This window comes from Solanum stenotomum, chromosome 4 (genome assembly GCF_019186545.1).
Source record: "Solanum stenotomum isolate F172 chromosome 4, ASM1918654v1, whole genome shotgun sequence".
Lineage (NCBI taxonomy): Eukaryota > Viridiplantae > Streptophyta > Magnoliopsida > Solanales > Solanaceae > Solanum > Solanum stenotomum.
In genome coordinates, this window is record NC_064285.1 from 3,798,231 (window position 1) to 3,816,671 (window position 18,441).

Genomic DNA, 18,441 nt, shown 5'->3' on the forward strand with positions numbered 1-18,441 from the left:
TCTAAAAGTAACTGAAATTTTGGTTGTTCAATCAAGTAAGAGAAGTTGAGTTTGTCTCAATCTTGTTTTTATCTTTTTTCTTTTTCTTGCTCGAATAATCAGGAGTGACTGTTCCAATGCCCCATACAGCACGAAATGATGATTGTTTGTCATCCAGAAGAAAGAAAAGCAATATGACAGTCCAAAAACATCAGTGTCTTCACCATAGCAAGATCTGTGCATTCTACATTTAAAGTATTTTCAAACAGAATAACTTTAATACTTTCTTCCACTATCACTACTTTAATCATATACATCAAATTAGCAACTTAACTTCCGTCTGTTGTCAAACACCATCCTACTCACCCCAGAACCTAATAGTCCTTATTTAAATAACCAAACTAGCCAATTTCTCTGTTACTAGTCATTCTTTGTAATCATTAAAATATATTCCCTTCACAATTTTTATATTCCTTCTATGCTTAATCAATGAAATTTTTATGAAATATGGGGAAGTTCAAAAGAATAGAAATTCTTACGTTTCTAATAGCCTATTTGGCCAGGCTTCTTGGAGGTTAAAAACACATAAAAGGCACTCCTTTACATTTGAGATGTTTGGCCAAAAAAGAAGGTGCTTTTGAGCAAAAAAAACACAAAACACAAATCGTTTTCCTCCGAAAGTATTTTTTTTTGTAAAAGTAGTTTTGACAAAAGAAGCAGCTTGGCCAAACAGGCTCTAGATCTTAATAATATTCAGTCCCATGATAGACCCTTGGCTCGAAAAAACGCTTATCACGAATGGTTTCAGAAAATTGCTTATATCGCAGAATTTAACTCGTCTAACAACAACATACCCAAGGGGTCTGTGTAGGGTGGTGTGTACGCAAACCTTACTCCTACCCTGTGCAGGTAAAGGACGATGTTTCCAAATACACCATAATCTCAAGTAAAGCATATCAAAGCAACTGAATTCGTCTAACAGTGATTCAAAAAAATAATTTACCATATAAAACACTTTAAGGACTATAAAGAATACAAGTTATGATTTGAATCCTACAATATTGTACATGTTCTGAAGATGAAAATTGAATTACTTGATTCCTGGAGGTACCGGAAAACAATGTAATTCAACAGGTCGGAGGTTAAAGAGGCCATTGTTTGTGAATCGGTGGCAGCGGCGTTAAGTAAACAGAGATATAGGCTAGGCTACTACTACCTATGATATATTGAGAGAGGGAAAAATTGGAAAGTGGAATTTTTGGAGACACAACATTTATATATGAGACATTAGAATTAGAAATGTTTCGTTCCAAAAGGGATTTCAAATGAAGTGTTGACTGTTGAATGACTAATGTACCCTCCAAGCTCCAACAAAAAATATTATTATTTTTAACAAAAACAGTTGGTTAAAACAAATACTATGCTGGCAAGAGTTGAATAGTTAAACATATTTAATCATATCCAAAAATGGAGAGGCGGATTCATAATTTTAATGAGATGTTTATAATTTTAGTAATATACCACAATACATTCAATTTACGGAAATCAAAATTTATTATCTAATTTAGATGAACCCCTCATACACCTACCTTTGAGGTAGAGTGGTTGTTTCCGATAGATCCTTAGCTAAGAAAATGCTTATGCACTAGAACTTTTTTTGTAATACATAAATATGCCCTTTAACTTGATCTCATTTCACATTTATTGTCACGCCCCGAGCCTACACCCTGGACGTGGCCAGCACTTGAAGACCATTGCTAGCCCCAAGCGAACCCTTGGCCTGGCCTCTTAACTCAGCGGAAACCTAACTCAACAGAATAACTCTATGCAATGCAAGGACTTAAAACAACTTAACTAGTAAAATCTGGCCAAAAAGGCAACTCGAGTCTCAAAATAGAATATTTACATATATATATAGATGAGAGACTCAATACTAACTGACTGACTGTCTACGAAGCCTCTATAATACTGAGATGGATGTTGGGACAGACCCCGCAACATCCTAACAAAACAAAACTAGAAACACAAAATAACAGAGTCTTCCGGAATGCAAGGAGGCTCACCACTGGCTCTGGAATGCTCAACTGGATCAAGGGCGTGTCGGGTGCTAATCCTAGGTACCTGCGTCTGCATTGTCATAAGATGCAGGCCAACTAGCATCAGTACATTGAATGTACGAGTATGTGAGCTGGAAAGCTAAGCAACATAGGCTAGAAGGAAATCTGGAAGAAACTGAATAACTTACCTGGCTCAACTCAACTCAACCTAACTGACTCATTTCAACATAATGTAATTTAAAACAAGTGCAATATAAAGAAAAGTTGTTTAAAACCTGCTATAAACTCTGTGTGTATACCAAGATACAATAAGCCTGAGATGTATATAGAAATACAACTGGAATGATGTATATAAAAATACAATAACTTCTGTGTATGAAAATACAATAACTGTTGTGTATACAAAGATACAATAACTGTTGTGGGAGTTTCTCTAACCGACAACCATCACATAAGAGCTATAGTGATGATACAGCGATCGACCTCACTCTGCCAGAGCATCCTATACTCGGCCAAAGGTATAAGACCTGAACTGCCTAATGGATCCACTAGTCTATGTGGAAAAAGATTCATCTAAAAAGTATGATCCTTTTCTACCCATGGTGGCTAACATGGTTCTATGGGGGCTGTGGGTTCCTTGAACGCTCCCCCAACTCGGTGCTCGATACTACTCCCAAAAAAATGTACTGGCTCTTATGTTTTTAAAACATATTTCTTCCTGCTGATTTGAGATAATTACTAAAAAACTTAGCTCAAAGGCTATCTTGGAAATCTCAGTTTCCTCTTTGCTTCATTTAGAAAGCGATAACTCTTTTTCCGAAAATCTTGCCCGAAGGCTCTTTGGAAATCTCAGTTTCCAAAGCTTGTTTAAATGTGAAAACATTTATAAACTCTTAGGGAATACTTAGTTCTCTTATAACTTTTGAGAAATGAACTCAACTTTATACTCTTGACTTAACTTGAAACTCGATTCTCTTTGCTTGATTGGAAACTCTATACTCTTTGCTTCACTGGAAACTTGAGCCTAAAAATGAAGTTAAAACGTTCATTAAAGACTCTTGCTTGACTTACTTCTTAACTTCTAAGCTTGGCTCTAACTTCACTTGACTTCTAACTTCACTTAACTTGGAAACTAACTCTCCTTGAATTGGAATTATGAATTCAAGGTATTTGATCACATGTTATGGACGAGTTCTTGACGTTTAAACGTACCTTGGAGTATTGGGAACAACTAGGGAACATAGGTACAATACCTAGGAATATGCATGAGAATGTGGGGAAGGAATGGGAAGACTTGGCGCTCTGAGAGGCGCGGAGCGTCAGACCAAAAACTTCAGAGGGGTCTGGTTGCGGCTCTGGTAGGGGCGGCGCCCCAAGGGCTGGACCTCAGAGTCCCTTTTGGGGCGCGCTGGCTGGCGCGACGCCCCAGCCCTTTTCCCCGAAAAGTTGACTTTTCTCCTTCATTTTCCAACTCTAAACCTCCCTTACCTTCAATGGTTTCAACCCCAAACACTAAGGATCATAAAAACCCTCAACATACACTAGATTCAACTCAAAAACACCACCGCAAACATACACCAAACCAAATAAGAACTTCAACACAACACAACTACAACTTCAACAATCACAACCAACACGTTCAACAAACATATTCAATTTTTTCTCGAAATTAAAAGAGCTTGGTGTGTGGGGGAAGAACCAACCCAACACTGTGAATTAACTCACATACCTAATAGGGATCACCCCCGATGATATCCACAACGATCTATGACGAAACCTTGGTTGACCTTCTCTTTTTCCTCTTCTTCTCCTCTTCACTCTCAAACCCTTACTTTCACTCTTTAAAAAATGAGAAAAACTTATCAAAATCAGTCTAACACACTCATATATATCCAAAAGAAAAGGCTAGGGAAAAGACCAAAATACCCTTACAAATGTCACGACCCGATTTATCAAGTCATGATGGCACCTACTATAACCCACCAGTAGGTAAGCCAACCCGTAACCCGGAACAACAAGTAATGGGTCTGAGGGTAGAAATCAAACAAGAGTAGGCAAATAACAATATAAACAGGCGGACGCAAACCAAAAACTTATATACAAATAAAGATACCTCCCAGAACCTGGAAGTCACTAGTACAGAGCTACTGCAAAATGAGTACAAGTCCCAAAACTGGACAACAGAGACTGGACTGTCTCGAAGGGAAGAAGACAAGTCTATATATACAGATGGAGACCGAAATAGTACAGAACGCCGTGTGCTCACCCCCGTCTCCAGATAAGTCTACTCCAAGCTCGATCAACGCTGGCTACTAGTGCTCGGACCTGCATCACAAAATAGATGCAGAGCGTAGCATGAGTACCAAAACAACAGGTACCCAGTAGGCATCATCGGCCGACTGAGCAAGATAAGCAAAAGTAAACTGAAATGCAAATAAAGGGTCACATCAAGTGCAAAGAGTAGTAAATGGGGGGTATGTACACGAGCGTACAGGCAACAAAGACAAGCAATCTAACTAACTCCGCCGGGCTCCCATAAACCCGACGGGTACGCTCGTGCACAATAAAAGAAACCACCTGCACGGACCCCCATAAGCCCGGCAGATGGACTGACAGTTGAAGTAAAATAATGGAGCTAGAAGGTCTATCACAATATTACCAATTTCCGGACTTGTAACTGAACCATTCCCAATCATATTCCAAGATCTCATTACGTCCCGGACTTTAACCGGAATCTCTCCAACCTCCAAAACCTCAACCTGCAGATGAGAGTAATCAAGACTAAACTGAAGCTTTAGTGAGGAATTGGGAATACACCACGTGCAAGCTGGACCACGGACTCGAACCGGGTACTATAGCTAATGAGTCAACCTATATGGGCTGGACCACGGACTCGAACCGGGTGCTGTAGCCAAAGGTCGGGCACGGGTGGGCTGGACCACGGACTCGAACCGGGTGCTGTAGCCAAAATCAGATCACAGGTAAGCTGGACCACGGACTCGAACCGGGTACTGTAGCTAAGCCTGGACATAAATGAGCTGGACCACGGACTCTAACCGGGTACTGTAGCTGAAACCAGATCACAGGTAAGCTGGACCACGGACTCGAACCGGGTACTGTAGCTAAGCCTGGACATAAATGAGCTGGACCACGGACTCTAACCGGGTACTGTAGCTGAAACCAGATCACAGGTAAGCTGGACCACGGACTCGAACCGGGTACTGTAGCTAAGCCTGGACATAAATGAGCTGGACCACGGACTCTAACCGGGTACTGTAGCTGAAACCAGATCACAGGTAAGCTGGACCACGGACTCGAACCGGGTACTGTAGCTAAGCCTGGACATAAATGAGCTGGACCACGGACTCTAACCGGGTACTGTAGCTGAAACCAGATCACAGGTAAGCTGGACCACGGACTCGAACCGGGTACTGTAGCTAAGCCTGGACATAAATGAGCTGGACCACGGACTCTAACCGGGTACTGTAGCTGAAACCAGATCACAGGTAAGCTGGACCACGGACTCGAACCGGGTACTGTAGCTAAGCCTGGAAAAAGTAAGCTGGACCACGGACTCTAACCGGGTACTGTAGCTAAGAATCAATATCCAACCATCCGTCGCGGGAAATATCACCAAACCGATTACCATAAATAATCCTTTTAGTCCGACCCTCATATACCCCAAATCGCCGAGGAAGTATCCAATAATGAGTAAGCTAGACCACGGACTTTAACCGGGTATTTGTAGCCGATATAAAAGCAGGGCATTATGGATACAAGGTCATAAGCTGAGTTACCGACTATCAGACTCAAGTCTGCTATATCAGTCTACAAGGAGCTAACCGTCCGAAACGACGTCGGAAAAAGTTCTACTGCCCAACGACATCCGAAATCTCGCAAGTCTATGGCAACACTAGTCTAAGCCTAGACTAAGGCCAAACATACTTCAAATCAATATTATCATATACACCACCAGATATGGCTATTCAATAATATCAAGAGACATGCTGTCATAATCCAACACTTTCCCGAAATAAGGTCTAAGGCAGGAATTATAGAAATTTAGCATGCTCGACACCCGAACCCCTCCATACTCAAGCAAATCAATAAACAATTGCCTAAACATGCTCAATCTCACGAGAGAAAACCATAGCCTACCTGAAAGCCGATCACGCGTGCTCCAACTCACGGTACCGGATCTTTTCCTCTCCGAACGGTCTCCAAATGCTTCCCCACTAACAAAAGGTTAATCACCTCGTCATTACGAATATATTGACACTAAAATTATATTTTTCGGAGACGGACCCAAAATCGGGTCTAAAACGGGATTGTGGGGCCCACACTTAGAATCTCAAAATCGAATCCGTGGAAACGTCCCAACTACCTTACTAAACTAATATCCCAAAATTTTAGCACAAACAGATGCCCACAACACCGCAAATCAGCCACAATAATTAAAAAGGACAGCCCTTTCATCATCAATTTCCGGAAAAACGAGACCCTTTCAACCCAAACAGATTATACCACGACGATCCTTGCGAAAAACTCTACAAGTTAGCCACAAGAATGACTCAAAACGGACTTACGATGATCAAGATCTCACATTTCAAAAATTCAACAACAAAACATCCGAAAATCACACTGGCAGTGGCTAAAAATTGATTTCTTACCTCAACGAAGCCTCCCCTCGCGTTTTCGAGATCACCGCTAGATTCCCCTCGAAATTCTCTTGAAGTTTGCCTTTTGAATCACTTAATTTGGATTAAAAATGAAGGAGCAATCTCAATTTGAAGTTGAACAAAAATTTGGACGAAATTCGTTCTTAAAAATCTGGAAATTTCCACCTCTGCCACGTGTCGTCACGTGGCTCTGCCACGTCACCGCCGCGTCAAAATTTTACAACCCTCCAAACTTAAATTTCGATGTTTCGGACTCGTTCGGAGTCGGAAAAATACAAACCTTATATGGAATCTGATTGGAAATGATATTTCGGACTCAATGGTGAAGGCGGAATTTCCATTTGGAGCTCGCTTCGACGAAAAGTGGGTCCCACACCCAGTATCATTTGAGCCAGATTCCACAATTGCTATCTAAAGTCTCGGGAAGTGAACAAAGGGTCGTTCTAGACCAAAATCGATCTTCCGAAGCTAACCTAGCTGTCAGAATTTTCATCTGAGCACGTCTTCCAAGAAGGTTGACCAAAGTCAACTTTTCAAGTTATAAAAATCTCCAAAACAGGAGAACGGGCCTAAAACCCAAACGAACGACCAGGCGACCGAACAGTCAGTGCCAGCAAGTCATAAATGACTTGGGGTCGCTACAGGAACGCTCTAAACGATGAAATGAATTCTTTAATTTAAAAATGACCTGGAGGGTCATTACAACAAATTTCCGGACAGACTTCCCTGCCAACTGCCCAAGTTCCAAAGGGCATAACTCACTCATACGAACTCGGAATCGCGTAAACTCGGTGGCGTTGGAAAGATCATTTCACGAGATTCGAAAGAATAACTAGAACTACACCTAAATAATTCTGAGATAGGAGTTATGACTGCTCAAAGTTGGCCAAAAACTCACTTTTTCCCATACTTAGCCAAATTTCCAGATTTTTAAATTCTTTCCAAAAATGAAAATTTCCAATTCTAAGCCTCTTCAATTATTTCACATTGCCAGATGTTACATTTATACCCTCCAACTTTAAGTGTGCACAAGTAAACACTTAAACTTGTGTAAAGTTGAACAAGTAGACACATGAGTCCTATGTGGCATAATACACATAGGACACCACGTAGAACGCAAATTACCATGTAGGATGTCACGTAAGACACGTGTATATATTTGTTCAATCTTATACAATTTTGAGTGTCTACTTGTGCATACTCAAAGTTGGAGGGCATAAATGTAAAATGAGGTAAAGTTAAAGGGCATATTTATGTATTATGCCTAAAATATATGTGAACCACTTTTATAACGAGGATATATATCAGCTATAAATCGCAAAATAAGGGTATAACATACCCTTTTCCCTTTTATAAATACTATAAGTTCGACTATAAGAGAAGATTTCTAGTGATTATTGCAGCTCTGATCCCAGCAGCCATGCGAGCCTTGCTTAGCTTTGAAAAACAAAGCTGGGTAACACCAAAATAGCAAAAAAAGGTTTTGAAGAGTTTGTCGGACAACCATTAGACCATCCCAGGCTCCACAATTGAAGTTGTGACCTAACAACAACCATCGATGCTGTAAATCACACTCTAGTCTAACGGCCACAATTCATCCACTAATCTTAATTTCCTGTCTGTTTAGAGGTTGTTACAGGAAAATGTTTACTTTGCAGAATTTACCTCGGGTAACAACAACAACATACCCAGTGTGTACACAAACCTTACATCTAATAGAAAAGCTATTTCCAAACACACTCTCGCCTTAAGTAAAGCATATCAAATCAATTAAAAAGTACTCATCTAACTAGTGATTCAAATTTCAAAACAAAATTGAATATATGAGGAACAAGCTCAAAAAGAGAAAATTGAAGTACATGATTCATCGAAGTAACGGTAAGCATTGTAATTCAGTTCGAGGTAATCAACACCATTGTTTGTGAATCGCCGGCAGAGTAAAGTAAACAAACATATAGAGAGGGGGAAATGGAAAGAGGGAAATTTGAGAGAGACGATATTTATATATGAAGCATTAGAATTGGATTTGTTTTAGTTTCAAAAGGCAATTCCCTCTCGCTCACCTCTCTCCTCTCTCTCTCGAATCTAAATCATCTCTCCCTCGCCTCTCTCCTCTCCCTGACCAAGCTCCCTCTAGCTTCTTTCTATTCAGTCTCTCTCATTTATACAAATACAAATGTTAGCAATTATTTATACACGCACAAATTATAACAATCAATTCTACAAATTCAAATTATATGTTCAGTCTTTCTCTCGCTCTTCCTATCCAGTCTCTCTCACTTATACATACACAAATTATACAAATACAAATGTTAACAGTCGTTTATATAAAAATCACAAATGAGAACAATCAATTATATAAATACAAATTATAAGTGTCAACTAGGGGTGTCAAATAGGCTGGTTGGGTTGAAATTTGAGATATTAAAATGGGTTGAAATAGAAACTAGGTTGGGTTCCGACCCACTGAAGTTTACTTTGGGCTTAAATAGGTTGGGCTCAAATGTGCTTAAAATGGGTTGGGTCTTGACCCGCCCAATTTGACCCGTTTAATCTCAATAGTTTTAATATATTATTATTTAAGTTTTATAACCACAATTTGAATTTCAACTCAAGAAAAATTTAAAAAAGAAGTTACAAATGGATAGATAAATCCTAAATGATATAAAATGGCTTGTAATTCATACCTTCGATATAGGAACATACATTACATCAATGTAAATAAAGAGTCTTAGAATGGGTTAAAATTGGATATTAAATTGGGCTCAATTGAGGATTCTCTTAAAATGGGTTAAAACTTGAATGAGTTGAGATTGAACCCAATTCAAACTATCTTGAGCCCAACCCATAAATTCTGGGCGGGTTGAGCAGGTTATCTATAGTTGGGCTCATTTTTTACACCCTAGTGTAAACTATACAGATCTCTTTAATGATACAAATACTGATGTATTCCTTGATACAAATGATGACAATAAACTATTCATATACAAATACAAATTGATAGGATTCTATACAATTTATTCAGTAATATAAATTGTATTTCGTTAATACTATTGTATTCATTGATACATATACCTATCAATTATATATATACAATTATGTAGGGGTGTTCACGGTTTGGATAAAAACCGATCCAAACCGATTTTATTTGGGTTTGGTTTGGTTTGGTTTTAGATTTTGGAAAATCGGTTGTATTTGGTTTGGTTATGGTTTTATTAGAAAAAAACCGAAGAAATAACCGAACCGATGAATTATATACATATATTTTATTAATATACATACTTAATATATTATTTTTATAAACAATTTTAAAGATCTTATATATGTTTTCATTAAAATTTCTTTATATTTTACTTATTGAAAGCAAGAATGCCCAAGGTGAAAACATTTATCTTATTGATTTCATGTATATAAGTATCTGACAATTCTTTGTGGGACTGAAAGTGTTATTTTCTCTCCCTTCTAGGCCAATATAGTGAATTTTAAAGCTTTTTTGATAGTTAATTAAGTGATTGAACGTTTGGTAATTTAAGTCATTCTAACTATTTTTTGTTTTGAATGGATTATTGTCACTTTTTTCACATTTTGAATGAATTTTTCTTTTTATTTTGTGTATGGTTAACAACCGAATAACCGAACCAAACCAAACCAAAACCGATAACCACACAATCGATAAATGTAATTATATTTGGTTTGGTTTGGTTTTGATAATTTTAAAACCGATTAAGTTGATTTGGTTTTGGTTTTGATCAAAAACCGATCCAAACCGACCCGTGAACACCCCTACTATGCATATATACAAATACAATCATTGATACATATGTATACCAGTTACATATATTCAATTATATGTAAGATATACAAATACAATTCATCTCTCTCCACTCTCTTCCCTCTCTCGCTCGCCTCTCTCCTCCCTCTCCCAATCTTGCTCGCCTCTATCCTCCCTCTAACTTGTAGCTACGAATCATAATTAGCAAATTATAGTTATGGGGCCTAATTAAGTTTATTTTAATGGCTATTTACGAAATTTCTCCTAGGGGTGTCAAAATGAGTCCAAATATACGTAACCCGCCTAATCTATTCAGAATTTATGGGTTGGGCTCAAGATAATTTGAATTGAGTTCAATCTCAACTCATTCAAGTCTTAACCCATTTTTTTTAAAAAAATAAATTCAATTGAGCCCAATTTAATCTCCAATTTCAACTCGTTTAAAAACTCTTTATTTATTTATTTTCTTGAGTTGAAATTCAAATTGTGGTTATAAAAGTTAAGTAATAATATGTTAAAATTATTGAGATTAAGCGGGTCAAATTGGGCGGGTCATAACTCAACTAGATTTTTAGCCCATTTGAGCCCAAAGTAAACTTGGGTGAGTCATAACCCAACCCAATTTTTAGCCTATTTGAGCCCAAAATAAACTTAGGCGGGTCATGATCCAACCCGATTTCTGTTTCAACCCATTAAGCAAACTATAGCTATAAAATGTCTAATGTTTGCTATTTTTGAAAGTTCCCCTTTAAATATCTCTAGTGTCAACTCAAACTGCTCACTTAACATCCCTATTTAATCCTATCTAAAAATGAAGAGACAGAATCAGAATTTGATTTGAGAGTCTATCACGACATATTTAATTTATTGGATTCAAAATTTATTATTAATACTAATATCTTAGTGAATATATCAAATGAAACTATTTAATTCAGATAAATAGATACATTAAACGTGAAAAATGGTCTGTATATTTGATATTTACATAAAAGATTATAATAGTTAACTATAGTTAAGTTATAAATTAACGTGATAATGTGAGTTAATTAACTATAATTGATGATAAAATTGTAAATGAAGACATGCGTGACGTGTTCATTAGGCGTAAACATTAAACAACAGTATAATTTTATCTAGATATATTAGATTCGTCCCTGATATTAGAGATGGCAATGAGGCAAAGCGGCTATGATGAGGGGCAGGTTGAAGCAGTCTTTTAAAAAGCCGATGTAGTGCGGTGCGAGTAGCAGGGGTTTCAATTTAATTTAATTTTTTTTATTTGAATCGCAAATTTTAATAAGTTAAGAATTAAATTGCGTATAATTGCGAACTATTTTTGCATCCAAACTCCAAATATATAACATTTATTATTATTTCAAACTATCAATTTAACTATAACAATTTGGAACACTTTAAAAGAATTTTAGCTTACCAAGTAAATTAAAATCAAATAAAGAGAAAAGGGTATGGTACCCTTCAACTTCGCGATTTAGAGTTGATGTACCCCTTTTTACAAAAGTAGCTCACATATACCCTTACTGTAACACAAATGACTACTCTTCTGATCCAATGAATATGAAGAAATATAGGGAAAATGGTCAAAAATACCCTTCAACTTTCGTTTAATAGTTAGATTTATCCTTGACTACCGAATTTGGCGTGAGCTTTGATAATAGTATCGTCTTCTTTAGGAGTAAAAGGTTGATGATCCACTTGAGGAGAAGTTGATCACACCACCGGAGCCTACATGATTTTCCATATATAGTGGGGGTGGGGGTAGAGGGGATAGGGGTGACCGGATTAATAGGTACTTATTAATTATACAAATGAAGTGTATCCCATTGCTAAAATGTCATAAATTATTACTAGTTTTTTTCTTTAAATAGTGTTTGGTGGATTGGATTGGAGGGGAGTAATATTAAAGTTTGACTAGCTATTTTTTTAGGGGGGGAAAACAAAATAACATTCAAACTTACCATTTTAACTACAAAATAAATGTTTGACATTATGGGTAAAAAAACTTAAGTGTTTTCACATCAAACCAATGAATATAAGAGATTTACTTTGATAGGCACTTATATCGAGATTAACTGAAATTCGATAGAAAATTAATAAATTATATTTATATCATTCTGTGTATCAAGTCCTTGACTTATAGTTTAATTTCCATATTTTTATTTTTGACTATCTCCAACTCTCAATTATTATGTGTTGGCATTTGAAGAAGAAGCAATCAGTCAAGTAATGTGCATGGTTCGATTGATTTGTCACCATATTTCTGATAAGTGATTTACGTTGATATCTTGTGTACAAAATTTTAACGGTTTAACCTATACGAACAAATAATGATCAATAACTGATAAATTGAGATTTAAATGATCCTAGAATGATTTAGCATATCTATAAACCGATAATTGATAAGTCCAATTGATAAACTTTAAAAGTGAACCGAACCAATCGATACACAACCCTAGGGAGATCTAGTATGTAGCTTAGGTAAAAATGCATCCGCCCTTGATGTTTACATTAATAGGTTTTAATAAATTCTATCTTAGCTCGAAGGAAAGAACAATCAAAATCAGACCCCCCAAATTAAGAATATGATTAAATAAATTGAACAATTCACCTCTTGGCAACATGATTTTTATTTAAACCAGGGTGTTATTGTTTTAAAAAAGAAATATTTTTATTGGAGCCTGAAGGGTAGTTTAGTCATTCAACAATTCATTCAAAATGCCTTTTCTGGAACCAACATAACGTTTCATACATCCCAAAATTCCCACTTACCATATTTTTTCCCTCTATATATATGAGAGGATGTAGTAGTAATCGATTTGTCTGTTTAAGTTTAAGCCGCCAGCAATTCACAGCAATGGCCTCTTTAACCTCTGAGTTCCTCAATTTCATTGTTTTCCACTACCTCTTTGAATCAGGTAATTTAATTATCATCTTCAGAACCTGTTCTATCTATCCAAGTTTAATTGATGTTGTGTTTCTATTTTGAAATCCCCATGAATCCGAGTTTAATTTTCTTGATATGCTTTACTTGATTTGAGAGGATCCGAGTTTGAAAACCGGATTCTCTATCTGCACAAGGAAGGGGTTAAGGATTAAATACACACCAACCTTCCCAAACACCCCTGGATATGTTGTTGTTAGATAATGTTTTTTTTTAAATTTATACCACTAGACAGTTAGTTCCTAGCATCCTTTTATTAATAAAATAATTTTAAAAAACTCAACACAGATGATGTGAAATTCTGCAAATAAACATTTTTCTGTTCTTATGAGCCAAGGATCTATTGAAAACAGTCTCTCAACCTCAAAGTTTGATAGCGGTTAAGGACACAAATAATTTTCATCATTTAGTTTATGAATTCATATGAATAAAATAGGTTTGATCCATTCATCAACTAAAATAATAAATTTTGAATTCAGTGAATTGAATGTGTTTGTGATATATTACCAAATTTAAACATCTCATTTAGATTTTGTATCTGTCTCTACATTTTTAGATAATTTAATACAAGTGGTTGCTTCATGGAATATGATTTGCTAATACGCTGGCTAACACCTTGACTTTGATCGTGATGGACTAGTGCGGTAGTATCTAATCGGTCTACTGGTTTTGCTAATATATTTTTCCAGGATTTACACATTCAGCATTTACTTTTGGATACGAGGCAGGGCTCAATAGGAGCACAATGGATGGACATCTAGTTCCTCCTGGTGCTCTTATTCAATTTGTGCAAAAAGGTATTCAGTACCTTGAACTGGAAACAAACTTGAGCAATGTAAGGCAAATATTTTAATATTCTGATTTTTCTATATGAAGTTTAGATCTTTTTATTACTCTGAACTAACCAATATAACTACGGAATGCAAGATGATATCGATATGGATGAAGACTTCAAGCTTCTAGAGCCTTTGGATCTCATTACAAAGGATGTAGATGAGCTGCGGAAAATAATAAAAGAGAAAAAGGAGAAGGTTCATAAAGATAAACCTAGGGGGAAGGATAAGGCGAATGCTGACCACAAACGAGAACCTACAAGAGAAAGGGAGATGGAGAAACAACAAAAAGAAAAAAAGCGTGAACAGGACAGAGAAATGAGTGATGTAATGGTTTTGGAAGGACATACATCTGAGGTTCGCCATGATTTCTCAATATATATCTTCTGTTTTCTGTCTTCTCTATTAACATTACAATTCTCTTTTATTTTTATACTCGTGCTAGGTTTTTGTTTGTGCTTGGAGTCCAGGAGGGTCACTGCTTGCATCTGGGTAAGCATTAGTACCATTTCTTTATTTTGTTGCTCTAGTCTATAAATCAACTGATGTTCATATTCATACTTCTGTTTTTTTTTCTCTTCGTTAAAAGGTTAAGAGTAGTTTTAGACTCATCTTAAGAACCATTTCTCTTAAAGCTAACCATGTATAATATCATGTTAGGTCCGGAGACGCTAATGCTAGAATTTGGACTATTGGAGATGGTCCATGTAATTCTACTATCCCAAATGTTTTGGTTTTGAACCATTTGGAAAGTCAAGCAACTGAGGAAAACAAGGATGTTACATCACTTGACTGGAATGTGAGTTTTCTACTGCTTGTTTTGGGATGACTGTCACGCCCCGAGCCTACACCCTGGGCGGGACCGGCACTCGGAGACCATTTCTGGCCCCAAGCGAACCCTTGGCCTGGCTTTCTTAACTCAGCGGAAACCTCAACAGAATAACTCAATGCAATGCAATATTACAAAACAACTTAACTTATAAAATATGGCCATAAAGGCAACTCGAATCTCAAAATAGAATATTTACATATGTATATAGATGAGAGACTCAAAACTAACTGACTGACTGTCTGTCTATGAAGCCTCTAAAATACTGAGATGGATGTTGGGACAGACCCCGCAACATCCTAATAAAACAAAAACTAAGAACACAAAATAATTGAGTCCTCCAGAATGCAAGGAGGCTCACCACTGACTCTGGAGTGCTCAGCTGGATCAACGACGTGCAGGATGCTGATCCGGGGTACCTGAATCTGCATCATCAAACGATGCAGGCCAACTGGCATCAGTACATGGAATGTACAAGTATGCGAGCTGGAAAACTAAGCAACATAGGCTAGAAGGAAATCTGGAAGAAACTGAATAGCTTACCTGGCTCGACTCAACTCAACCTGACTGACTTCTTTCAATATAAGGCAATTTAAAACAAGTGCGATATAAAGAAAGACTGTTTAAAACATGCTATAAACTCTGTGTGTATACAAAGATACAATAAGCCTGAAATGTATATATAAATACAATGAACTGATGCATATAAAAATACAATAATCTCTGTGTATGAAAAATACAATAACTGCTGTGGGAGTTTCTCTAACCGACAACCATCACATAAGAGCTATAGTGATGATACAGCGATCGACCTCACGCTGCCAGAGCATTTTATACCCGGCCAAAGGTATAAGACCTGAACTGCCTAATGGATCCACTAGTCTAATATGAAAAGGATTCATCTAAAAAGTATGATCCTTTTCTACCCATGGTGGCTAACATGGTTCTATGGGGGCTATGGGTTCTTTGAACGCTCCCCCAATTCGGTGCTCGATACTACTCCCAAAATGGATTGGCTCTTATGTTTTTAAAACATATTTATTCCTGTTGATATGAGATAATTACTCAAAAACTAGCCCGAAGGCCTCTTTGGAAATCTCAGTCTCCAACCTTATTCAGATGTAAAGACATTTCTTTAAAACCTCTTTGGGAATACATAGTTCCCTAATAACTTTGAGAAACGAACTCAACTTTAAACTCATGCCTTAACTTGAAACTGAGGCTCTTACTCGACTTGAAACTCTATACTCTTTTACTTGACTTCTGACTATCTTTCCTTGAATCGAAATTATGAATTCAAGGTATTCGATCACATGTTGAGGAGGGATCCTTGAACACTTAGACGTACTTAGGAGTGTCGGAAACTACTATAAAACATAGGTATAATACTTTGGAACTTGCGTGAGAAAATGAGAAAGGAAACGGGGAAACTTGGCTGAGACTTCAGGTTTCTGGTGACACAGGTGGAACCTACGGACGTCATCGACGGACCGTAGATCGCGTCAGAGATTCTCCCCCAGAATTCATTTTAAGAAAAATGACTAAGTGTTGACCTACGGTTCTGACTTACGGTCCGTAGGTCAGGTCACGGACCGTAGGTCGCGACCGTAGATCGAAGCCCCAAAAAAACCAATTCCTGATCCGATTGACGGTTGACCAGTACGGACCGTCAATCGATCTACGGTCCGTAGGTCAGGCCCGTAGATGGGTATCGACAGCCCAGAAGTTTCTGCGAATTGATGGTGGATCAACTTCAAAAAGGACATACCTCTTAGAATCAAAATTTCCTCAACATACAATAGGTTTCAACTTAAATACTCGACCCAATCATGTCTCACACAGAACAATAACTTCAACAACACCACCAAAGACATCAACAACAACTAACAACTTCAATACTTCAACAACAAATCCCATCTTTTCTCAAATCAAAGGATAAACTTGGTGTGTGTGAGGGAAAGGATCAACCCACACAAAAACTCACATACCTAATAGGGATCACCCCCGACGAAAATCCACAATGATCTTGTTGATCTCCTCTTTCTTCTCTTCTTCTTCTTCTTCTCCTTCTTCTCCTTCTTCTCTTCTTCAATCTCAAGAACCCTAACTCTTTCTCTTTCAAAAAAATGGGACAAAAATGATCCAAAGATCATCCTAATACAACAATATAATCTCAAAAAATTAATTTGTGAAAAGACCAAAATGCCCTTAAATTTCCGGACGGATTTCCCTTCCAACTGCCCAACTTCTAAAGGGCATAACTCCCTCATACGAACTCGGAATCGAGCAAACTCGGTGGCGTTGGAAAGATTGTTCCACAAGATTCACAACCATAACTGGAACTGCTCCTAACTCATCCTGAGCTAGGAGTTATGACTACTCAAAGTTGGCCAAAAACTCACTGATTTCCACAGCCAAATTTCCAGATTTTAAATTTTTCCAAAAAAATGACTACTTTCCAATTTCAAGCTTCTTCAAAGCCACTTCAAATTGTCGGATGTTACACAACATTTCTGGAGAGTCTACACACCATAGATTATACCATAGAAGAAGCAATTTAAACTAACACAACTGTTATTTTTTTTCGAATTGATCAGTTGAAAAATCCCTATGCGATGTTTCATCGAAGACCTTGAAGCAAAAAGAAGGGGTGAGTTGAGTACCACATTGATAAAACACGAGCAAAAACTAACTTTGTCCCAATATAAAAGTGCAGCACAGGTTAGCTTAAGCACTTACGCAGCCATGCAGTGAGCACAAAGCGAACTATTCTTTCGCCTTTTACTAAAGAATACCGTGTGCGCGCTGCAATTAGTGGCATACGCCAATTTTTGGAGGGATTCTCTTCTTTAGAGGACCCCAACAATACTAGTTTAAACCTTTTCTACATGTGTTATTATACATAGTAACCTTTTTTATATTCTGGTATTATAATATAGGTTGTATGAAGAATAAAACGAAAAGAAATAACATTATGGAGCTGTTAGGTCAGAAGGAAAAATACTTTGTTTTCCTCTGTACCAAAAACAACCAATAAGTTGAGAAACTGTTGCAGTAAGTTTAATTTTCCCAAGAAAATGATAAAGATTTATTTGATATTAAATGAAACAAAAAATAATAAGAAGAAGATGAAAGGCAATATTGTGGATAGTATTCCTTTTCTTTTAATGCAAAGGATAAGTTACATCTTTTAGCTCTCCGTAATTAATCTATGTGAACATTACTAAGTCATTAGTATATGTGAAATAGGAGAGTTACTTCCACATTAATGGTTCACATTTATCTCAAATGTCAGTTTCTTAACTTCGTAAGAAAATATTCAGAAGACTTGAA

At 37.1% G+C, this 18,441-nt stretch overlaps 1 protein-coding gene and 1 non-coding gene across 2 annotated transcripts in view; both read left to right on the plus strand.

The window, feature by feature from the left end:
• The first annotated feature begins 13,359 nt into the window (after positions 1 to 13,359).
• Positions 13,360 to 18,441, plus strand: part of LOC125862970 (WD40 repeat-containing protein HOS15-like) — a 24,569-nt gene continuing 19,487 nt past the window's right edge. Inside the window, 5 exon segments of the mRNA XM_049543101.1 lie at positions 13,360 to 13,420; positions 14,136 to 14,281; positions 14,373 to 14,636; positions 14,725 to 14,771; positions 14,940 to 15,078. Of these exon segments, the coding sequence (XP_049399058.1) occupies positions 13,360 to 13,420; positions 14,136 to 14,281; positions 14,373 to 14,636; positions 14,725 to 14,771; positions 14,940 to 15,078 (657 nt within the window).
• Positions 17,850 to 17,966, plus strand: LOC125863491 (U5 spliceosomal RNA). Its single transcript, XR_007446156.1, has one exon. It is a non-coding gene; the product is annotated as a U5 spliceosomal RNA (small nuclear RNA).